The 10,496-nt window shown below is 34.5% G+C and overlaps 2 protein-coding genes across 2 annotated transcripts; one reads left to right on the forward strand and one right to left on the reverse strand.

Moving 5' to 3' along the window:
• The first annotated feature begins 1,242 nt into the window (after positions 1-1,242).
• LOC110814237 (Major facilitator superfamily protein) lies at positions 1,243-5,075 on the forward strand. The gene is made up of 4 exons (XM_022041637.2): positions 1,243-1,558; positions 3,152-3,369; positions 3,462-4,006; positions 4,108-5,075. The coding sequence occupies exons 1-4, from the start codon at positions 1,405-1,407 to the stop codon at positions 4,979-4,981; spliced, it is 1,791 nt and encodes a 596-aa protein (XP_021897329.1). The 5' UTR covers positions 1,243-1,404; the 3' UTR covers positions 4,982-5,075.
• A 179-nt stretch (positions 5,076-5,254) lies between these two features.
• LOC110814238 (glyoxal oxidase-related protein) lies at positions 5,255-7,005 on the reverse strand. The gene has a single exon (XM_022041638.2). It carries the CDS (start codon positions 6,961-6,963, stop codon positions 5,353-5,355), a length of 1,611 nt encoding a protein of 536 aa, XP_021897330.1. The 5' UTR covers positions 6,964-7,005; the 3' UTR covers positions 5,255-5,352.
• Positions 7,006-10,496: the final 3,491 nt, after the last annotated feature.

A 10,496-nucleotide genomic window follows, 5' to 3' on the forward strand; every position in this document is an offset into this window, starting at 1 on the left:
CAAAGGTATGAGAATCTGGTTGCATATAACTTGTCATTTGCAGGGGTAGTTAATTTATAGGAACCAGGGAATTCAGATGCAGATAAGATAAGTGTTGTATGTGAAAAACTTAGTGGCAGATGTCACTTTGTTCAAGGATCAGATAATAAATTTAAGCGTGACCTAAACTTGGTTGTACTATGTGATATTTAATAGCGCCCCAGTCGGGGAATGTTGGCAAGACGGTGTGACAAAAAGGTTAGTTGCTTTGATGATAAAAAGAATTCAAGCTAAGGGCAAAATTTGTTGATGTGACTTGAATTCTAATGATTTTAATTATGAAAGTATTTTTATAATTATCTTGCAGATTAATTTTATATATATTCTGGAGACTTAAAAAACCCTAGTAGTCTCCTTATATATAAGTTTACTAACCTATGAGTGATATATTCTCTTTTGATCATAATGAAATATTTTCTTATTGGTTTTGTCTGTGAATATAAGCACACTGCCGAATTACGTAAAATCTTATATTATTTTTTTTACTTTTATTTCGTTTGTGATTGTACATGATTTAGGGACCGATTTCACAACAATATTGTATTTAGATTTCTATTCCATCAAATTAAAACTTAAATCAAATGCAATGTTAAAATAATTTCATATGGTAGTTTTCATGGTTAATAGCGCGCACACACACACACACATGTATATATATGAGTGTCTGTGTCTCCAATTGAAGAAAATAAAATCAAAGTCAACTTATATGATCTGGGTACTTAAGTATGGCAAGAATAAGCTTGAAGTGGGAAGTGGAAGAAAGGATGATTTCAATTTCCGGCTTATTCACATTAGTCTTAATTATATTTATTTTTTTATATTTGTAATTTTCGGGCAATCTCTCTGGTAGTGAATGATGATGGTGGCGTACAAAACCAGGATGGATAAGAACCTCTGTTGTAGCCCACTTCCTCAATTTGACTTTCTTAAACCAGATACCTTTTTAATTTGTAGCCTTTGATGCCATTCCCATTTAAGAATAAGGACCAACAGTAAACAGTGACATGCATATCTCCAGTGGGAACTATAATTATCAAATTAATTAATATTTTTCAATTTTTACTTCTTAAACCTCCTTATGTATTCCTATACGTATATCCATTTCAAATATACATACCTTTTGAGTCTTTGACAATTAAAAGAAATAAATTATATTTGTGAGTCAACTAGGCAAATCGGTTCTTATATAAGAGGCGCAAATGAAAGCTTCTTCATACCCAAATCATATCTAACATACTACTCCTCACAACCTACCTACCCAGTCACTATATAGTAGTGTTATTTAAGTGCGTGTATACACACACACACACACACACACATATTGATTAATTAGCACATAAGATCAGAAGCAAATCCTAGGTATCAATGGAGACACAGCAGAGTAGCAAAGGGAGAGATGAAGCGAGAGAGGATGTTGATGATGGAGAGAAATGGGTTTATGATTCTTCCGTAGATTATAAAGGAAGGACTCCTCTTAGAGCTGCCACTGGTGCCTGGAAAGCCTCACTCTTCATCATTGGTAACCAATTTATATATCATTATACCTTACTATCTATATTTACACACACACACACACACACACAAAACATAAACAACAACATGCATGCACTCAAAACTTCAGTTCTTGATTCTTTCTTTATGCTCCAGTAATATTTGTCTTCCTCGCTTTCCTTCTAGTTCTTATGACATTTGATGTGTAACTCGTTGGATCTGCTTGTGAACAGCGAGTTAACCAGCTCGCTAGTCTTTCATTTCCACTGTGTGTGGGTGTGTGTGTCATGCAATTAACATGGTTTTTTGGGAGAGAAAAGTCGTGCTCAAAAATTAATCTCAAGCAATACCACCACGCTATGGAGAAAAATACATCATTATCGGAGAAAGTAGATGTAATTTAACTACCACAATTTAATATTCCTAGAGTTCTCTTTTGAGGTGAGGAGTGTATTGAAAATAACTAATTTATAAATTAAGTAAATTTTTTATCTTATTAAAATGTTAAAAATAATAATTTATAAACTAATGAGGTTTTTTTATCTTATAAAAAGTTAAAATTATAAATATGGGTATTTTTAAATAATTATGGTTCATAAATTAGATTTCAACCATTATAAATATGTGTCTTTTGAATTTTCTTAAATAATTGCGATTTGTAAATTAAAATTAATTATGATTAATGTATTTAAAATTTTTAAGAGTTGTATTATTATTTACGTGTACCTAAAGATTTTTTTTAACGATATTCACAAATTAAAACTTGAATTTTTTTATTAATTTTTTGTTATTATTTCTCTTATTTTTAATAAATTATTATTTAAAATTATCATATTTTTTAAAAATTTTCAACATCTTGTATTATGATAAAAAGGGTAACGCATAGGAAAATTTCATTGAAATTTGTGGAGGAGATTTTTGATGATCACTACACCAATCACAAACGTTGACAAAATTGTGATCGAGTTCAAAGACTCATAACTATAATCCCGACAAAAGCTGATTTGACTATTGCTTTTTGCATGGGGGCAGACAGAGATTGAGTAATAAAATTAAATAAAAACTTTAGTTTGGATGACATAAAATTTCATTTTAAAATTTGATGTTTTGAATTTAAATTTTTATAATTCGAGCCTAACTTATTTTTAAAATAACTTTGTTAATTGAAAAACAATATATACAACCCCAAAAAATATGTATCTACAGAGTCTAACTCCACCAAACAACCAAGAAAAGTTCCATACAACAAGTACAGATCAATCACGAGAACATTAGATATATACATAAATATGAAGGTTTCCCCCGGCACCTTCAAACAACAAATCATGCCGAGATGCACATGTAGGATGTGCGAAATTTAGTTTATTGATGGAGAATGTCTTAGAAAAGCAAATGGTGTTTACTTTTTTGTTTCTTAGATTTCTGTAACTATTAATTGATTAGCACGTTTCCTTAAGTAGGGAAATCGATGATGTTTTAACTTTCTACACTTCGACGGTGTCTTCAATTTTTAATTCAACGAAGGAATTATATTTTAAAAAATAAAACACACAAGTATAACATGTTTAGTTGTTAATTATATTAAAAAAAAAAACGTTGTATTTGTTTTGTTATAATGCAGCGATTGAGTTCGGTGAGAGACTGAGTTATTTTGGAATCGCCACAAGTTTAATCATTTACCTTACAAAGGTAATGCACCAGGATCTCAAAACAGCTGCAAAAAACGTCAATTACTGGTCTGGTGTTACCACTTTGATGCCATTACTTGGAGGCTTCTTGGCTGACGCTTACTTGGGTCGCTTCTCCACCGTTCTTGCTTCCTCAGTCATCTACCTCGTTGTAATTTTCTCAACCCTTAATCTTACTAGTAATTAAATTATTCGATCAAGCGAAAGGTTATTTGAGTTTGCTGACAAAAATTTAAAAAACAGGGTTTGGTATTATTGACAATGTCGTGGTATGTACCGAGTTTAAGAGCTTGTGATACACAAGTGTGCCAAGAACCGAGGAGAGTTCATGAAATGGTTTTCTTCTTGGCTATATACTTGATCTCCATTGGAACAGGAGGCCACAAACCTTCACTGGAAAGCTTTGGAGCTGATCAATTCGATGACAATCATGCCTGGGAAAGAAAGCAGAAGATGTCTTATTTCAACTGGTGGAGCTCTGGTCTTTGCTGTGGATTAGTACTGGGTGTTACTGTCATCGTTTATGTGCAAGATCATATCGGCTGGGGAGCTGCTGATATTATTCTAACCTTAGCTATAGCGTTCTCACTAGTTATTGTCATTATCGGGAGGCCTTATTATCGTTATAGAGTGCCAACTGGAAGCCCCTTAACACCAATGCTTCAAGTTCTTGTTGCTGCAATTGCCAAAAGAAATCTGCCTTTCCCTTCTAATCCTGCTCAATTATATGAAGTGCCCGAGTCACAGAAGACTCATGGGAGGCTTTTGGCTCATACCAAGAAGCTCAAGTAACCAACCCAAGTTCAATTCTTATTTGAATTTTGAGAATTCTATATAGGGTTCATAAAAAATTTCATTGAATTTTGTTTTTCCCATCATTTAATTGCAGGTTTCTTGACAAAGCAGCCATTGTCGAAGGTGAGGAAGTCTCGGCGGAGAAGTCGAGTTCTTGGAGGCTAGCAACAGTGACCAAAGTCGAAGAAATGAAGCTACTTCTCAACATGATTCCCATATGGTTAGCCACACTACCGTTTGGAATTTGTGTAGCACAAGCCTCCACTTTCTTCATCAAGCAAGGCACTACCTTGGATAGGAACGTAAATGGTTTCTCTCTCCCTCCAGCCTCAATTTACTCTCTATCCGCCATTGGAATGATAGTGTCTGTAATCATTTTCGACAAGATCGCCGTACCCATATTAAGAAAAACAAGAGGAAACGAGAGAGGCATAAAAATCCTCCAGAGAATCGGCATTGGCATGCTCTTCTCAATTGCTACCATGGTTGTTGCAGCTCTTGTGGAGAGAAAAAGACTCAAGGTCGTAGAGAAGGATCTTGCAAAAGGGTCACTCTCCATGAGTGTCTTCTGGTTAGCTCCACAGTTCATCATCATCGGAATAGGAGATTCATTTACCCTTGTAGGATTACAAGAGTATTTCTATGACCAAGTCCCAGATTCCATGAGAAGTCTAGGCATTGCCTTCTACCTCAGTGTGATTGGAGCAGCAAATTTCATTAGCAGTTTGTTGATAATAGTGATTGATCACGTCACAGAGAAAAGCGGACAGAGTTGGTTTGGGAAAGACTTGAATAGCAGTCGTCTTGACAAGTTCTACTGGTTATTGGCAGCCATTACTGCTGCAAACTTGTGGGTTTATGTGTATTTAGCAAAGCAATATTCTTACAAAAGTGTGCAGAAAAGTACAGTGGCCGTGGCTGATTGCTATGAGCGTGATGAAGAGGCAGGGATAAGGCCCATGGCCTGATCATATATACTCCAATTCCCTCTATTATATAAATAATTTATATTGCTTTTGCTGCTTCAATATATATATATATATATTGAATTCGAGGTTATTAGATTATTTTGCAATTAAGAATCACTGAAAATTTGCTAGTTATTGACATGGGATCAAAATTAAGAGCAAATTATGTTCAGATTCATAAACTTTTTAATTTTTTTTCCTGTCAATTTGGTGTTTGCTGCCCATATATGTAGCTAGTTAGCTATACAGTTTAATCTATAAACTGGATAAATGTTGAAACAAAAAATTGCAAATTACCCACGTATCCACACTTAGACAATTGCAGTTATTTTTAACAAATGTAAAAGGAAAAATATAAATTTAATTAGTTATCAAGGAATTAAATGTACCCAACGTGCCACACTTGGGACGCCTTGGTTGACTGCGAAAGCCATGTAGTAACCCGGCGGAGCGACCGCACCGTTAGGCGGCGCTGTACATCCGATCTTGTACCGACCGTTACCGTCAGGAACCGATGGGGTAGCGGTGAGTTTGACCAGCCTTTGACCCTGTGAAAATGAATGCGTGGCAAAAGGGGCATTGATCAAATTAACCTCCACAATCCCCACCACCGGCAGCAAAACCGATACAAGCACATCAAACGTCTCGCCGTAACGTACCGTCTCCGGAATCTCCTCAATTGCGGGTCGGATATTTGCCCGATCGGCTGACAAGTATTCCGGCGAAAAAGCTTCAACCCGTAATTCGGTGGGGAATTCAATGTTAAATTTGTAGAAAACATGTGGGTTACTTCCGGCCAGTAATACCCGCCCGTCAGGCAATAGATTTGCCGTTGAGTGGTACATTCTGGGTACTGTGCCTGGGTTCAAAGTCATGAACCGTAACCCGATTGGTTGATCCGGGCGATAAAGAACCGGGTGTAAGCACGGGTTCGACGCCATCTCGAACCCTTGGCTTCCGGCTTGGGCTCCATTAATGATCAAAACTTCCCCAGTTGGGAGCATGACCATGTCGCCCATGATCCGCCCAAAAGGCATGTCTTCCATTTCCCATTCCGGTTCGGGTGACGTGGCAACTATGCGCCCGCAACTACCGTGAGCTGGGGTGTCGGTGCTCCTCTCGATGAACGCACCGAACTGAGCCCCACCGCAGACAATAATGACAGCGGTCGAGTAGTCGCCTTGAAGCGCCAGCATGGCTGATGATCCTGCTGAAGGGTAATTACGTGGGCCCCCATCCAAGGGTGGATAATTCCGGACTACTATGTTTTCCTGATGATCATAAAGAACTGCCTTGTTGTTGGCAAAGATGAAAATGTGACCGTTGGGAAGGAGGTGTACGTAAGGGTACAAGTTATCCATCTGAGAATCCTCCGTCTCAGCCAAGAACGGGAACACCACGGCACCGTCTTTCCTCGGAGGATAATACTCGACGGTGTTGCTTCCTCTTCCCCCAACGATGATCACCATACCGTCCGGCAGTATCTGATTCGTCGCGTACCACCTCCCATTCGCCAGCTCCACGTCTTGTAATTCCACCCAATCACAAAACCCACCAACCTTGCACGGTCGAAACATACGAATCTTTTTAAACCCGTCCAAGTCACCACCCGTTTGCAACAGAGTCCCGTCTGCCAAGAACTGTCCCGACGAGCACCAGGTGTCGGTGAGGATCATCAAAGGTCGGATTTCTTTGGTTTGCGGGTCGAAAAGAACGGAGTGAGCGTAGCAGTCGTGCCCTTTTCTGTCACTCCGGCAATGGCCTTTGGGGAGCATCTTGCGGGATGGACCAATTTTAGTCCTGTCCAGGAGAACCACCGTGTTGAAGCGCGTCACCGCCGTGTGCATCGAGGCAATGCCGGCGTTCGGGACAAGAAGCTCCCACGTACCGGGGAGGTCCGCACGTATGGTGACCGTCGCGTAACAAACGAGTACGATGACGGAAAAGAGCCATTTGGGGTGTGCAGAAGAAACAGAGTCCATGAGGAGAAAGATAACAAGGAAGAAGTCGGGTCAGTAGAAACCAGAGAGTGGCAGAGTTCAGTAGTACTTTAAAACAAGGTTGGGAGTTATAAATCACAGTGGGACCCATCAGAAACGGTGGAAATGAACCGTTGATGTGCCGTGTGATTAAATATCAACGGTTACGGTGGAAGTTTGGGCCCCGCAAGCCAAGCAACAGGTGTGTAGGATTTCGCACATGGGTTTGACACGTCAGCAGTGTTTTCCGCTGCTGGACGGTGGGTGACGTAAGCAAAAAACTGAGAAGTAGTCAAGCGTGGGGTTCACCACGTGGCAGCCAAGTTGGTATTACATGAATTATCGAAGCCAGATCATTGTAATTGGAGTGGGCATACAATTGATTAATGATTTGATTCTTTAATTGGATGCTCTTTTTGTCGTTTGATTTTCTAGCGTTACGAAATCTGATAAGAGTAGACACTATAATAATAGCAATTTTCCAATTATATATAATAATAATAATAAATAGCATGTGGGAATATATATATATATATATTATTAATTTCCAATTAATATTTAATATTCAATAATTTAAAACTTCTAATTAAAAAAAAAGTCAATTTCACATGTAATTAATTTGTCATATTGTGAAACACCTATTTGGCGATTCCCTCAACCTCATAATATGCACAATGAAACTCTAATTTTTGTATATTTTAATTAGTTTATTTCTGAATTTTATTTATTTTATAAATCTCGAAAATGAAAGCCCAAATAATTAATTGCACTTCACCTCTTTGATAGGGTCACCCTCAGCAACAAAAACGCTGTCGTTTTCGGGGTGACAAAATAATACGAAGCTGCCAACACCACTGATGCCAACATCATACTTATCATATTCATCTTATTTTTTAAATTAACATAAGAATTTTTATTTAAATAATTATTTATAAACTTCTTCAGACTGACACTATCCAAACATGATATTATCTGGATAAAAATTTTAGACCCTCCCAAAAAAAAAAACTTTTTATACGACGATTTTCTTTTCTTTTTTTTTTTTTAATTTAATGTTTATTATTTAGTTACTTGTATATTTAAGTAGGAATTAATTATGAGGCTGCTATTCATTTACCGACACAATCATAACTTGAACTTATTAAAATAACAACTAAGAGTGTAATATAATCAATAATTAACGCCAATTAGATAAACAATTAGTGATATTAATTGTGTTTCTCTTTTTGGTGCTTTGTTTTAACGGAAAAAAGAGTAAATTATAAGTGTAGTTGTTTTTTACATTTTGGAATAGCAAAATTTACAAGTGATATTTTTAATTATAAAATATAATTAAATATGATGTAAAAGTATAAATAAAATAATGTTTAAAAATAATCTCTTCTCTATTTTAGTTTAATTAATTGTATGTAGTAAATTTCAAAGTTCTATAGTCATTGTCATCTTTACAAATTCACAAACAAAAGATGAAAATAATAATAAAACATAACAAAGGCTTTAATAATAATAATAAAAAAAAAGTCTCTAAAAAATAGATCAACTTATAATAAGATAAGAGAAACTTAAACTATAATAATACAAGATAAAATATAAACTCATAAAAAATAGATAATAAAAATAAACAAGAACGCACAGTTAGTTTTTAAGAAAAAAAGATCGTAATTTTTGAATAAATATTTCAAAGTGTGTTAGTATATTACCTATAATGTTTTTTTTTTTTGAAGTAATTTACTTGCATGGAACTAAGAAGAAAGAATACAAGAGGAATGTTATTGGAATCTTGGAGGACTTAAAAGGTTTTAATAGCTAGGAGAGAGATTAGAATATCATAAAATTATGATTTTTTTTTTTAGGTATTGTTAACTTATAGATAGAAAACAAAGACGATAGATGTATATTTTAAAAATTTAAAATAAATATGATATATATTATTATTATTTAATAGTTATATATATATAATTTGAATTTAGGTTCAATTTGATTTAAAAGTTTTCCAAACTAAACTAAAATTTTTTATTTGCCCTATATTCCAAACTAAAATTTTTTAGCAACTTTGGGGAACCCATCAAGCAAATATCTTAATTAATATGACCTTAGTGATGAAAGTGTAAAGGGAAAGGCAGATGCTAAGTTTATTTGGATTTTTTGAGAAAGGAAACATTTTTTGAGAAAGTAAAAGAAAGGACAGCATCATGTGATTTTGGACTTTATTGGAATCTTTTTATCAAAGCTCAAAAGAAAGATGCCTCCTTCCCAATTTAATTATATTGACACCTTTAATTTAATTAATTCTAACTTAAATGTCTTAAGTTTAATATAACAATAAATTATTATAAAATATTTAATTAACATTATTCAAAATGATTTCAAATTTGTAATGTAAATGAAGAACAAAGAGGATGTCTTATTATAAAAGTAAATAAAATTTAAAAATAATATACCTAAGAAGGAGTCTTTCACTAACAAAGTTATTTGGAGAGCTCTTACTCTTGACTTTGTATGCAAGCCTCCTTTGGTCAAAAATATTTATTTTTTACTCAGGGAGGTGCTATTTATTTTATGATAAAATTCTGTATTTACCCTGCTAATAAAAATATAACTTCATGTCTGCCCCCATATTCGAAACAGTAAAAAATTTTAAAATAATATTTAAATATTACACATAACTAATATTATAAATGTACAGCATCAAAATTTAATTAATTTGAGCAAAATTAAAAAATTATTAAATTATTTAATGGGAAGAGGCAGGGGCGGGTAAATCACTAAATCCATGTATGTTCTATATTCTTTTTTTTTTTTTTTTTTGTTCATAACTTTCTATGCAGACTCACTTCATGCCACGTTAATTATGGATTTTTTTTCGCCTCATCTGAGGTAGGTTGGAGTGTGTTAACTAGTCCTAATGTCCATCTCTAGTGAAGAAGTAAAACTATTTGTAGCATACATTTCCTATCATTCTAAAATTAATTATCATATAACATTTGTGACGATTCTAGAAATACAAAAAGAAATAAATTATAAATTAAGCGCGGAAACAAAATAAATAGTTAAAGTTTACATTTCTTACACAATAAATTAAAATATCGAATTGTGATACGAGAATGACCATTTTAAAAGAAAAATAAAAAATAAAGAAATAAGTGCAAAATAAATAAAACTAGTATCTTACTCGCAACCCTCTTCTAGATCGGACTCTGGATCCTAATTCTCTTGATCTGAAATTGTTAAATAAAAAATGAGTTACACTACCTCAATAAAAATATCACGCTACTCACCGACGTAAAAATGAAGACTGGTAGAAAAATTAAAACAACTAATGGAATACTTAGTCAAGCAAATTCATTTATCAATAATAAAATCATTTACCGTCCACTTACCGTAGCGAAATTTACAAAAACAGCCTGTAGAGATAATAACATAACACTTATCATGATTTCTTATGCAATCGATAACATGCACATATTATAATTCCATATTCAATTAATCAAAACAACAATCGTCCATTTTCATTAACCTGTTGGTATCTATGGGGG

The sequence above is a fragment of the Carica papaya genome, chromosome 8 (assembly GCF_054855325.1).
Source record: "Carica papaya isolate Zhongbai chromosome 8, ASM5485532v1, whole genome shotgun sequence".
In the NCBI taxonomy this organism is placed as follows: domain Eukaryota; kingdom Viridiplantae; phylum Streptophyta; class Magnoliopsida; order Brassicales; family Caricaceae; genus Carica; species Carica papaya.

Bases quoted from the DNA above. Each gene is read 5' to 3' on its own strand.
- LOC110814237 (XM_022041637.2), top strand. From the start codon at position 1,405: ATGGAGACACAGCAGAGTAGCAAAGGGAGAGATGAAGCGAGAGAGGAT. The intron at 1,559-3,151 runs GTAACCAATTTA...GTTATAATGCAG, and splicing joins AGCCTCACTCTTCATCATTG to CGATTGAGTTCGGTGAGAGA. The intron at 4,007-4,107 runs GTAACCAACCCA...ATTTAATTGCAG, and splicing joins GCTCATACCAAGAAGCTCAA to GTTTCTTGACAAAGCAGCCA.
- LOC110814238 (XM_022041638.2), bottom strand. From the start codon at position 6,963: ATGGACTCTGTTTCTTCTGCACACCCCAAATGGCTCTTTTCCGTCATC.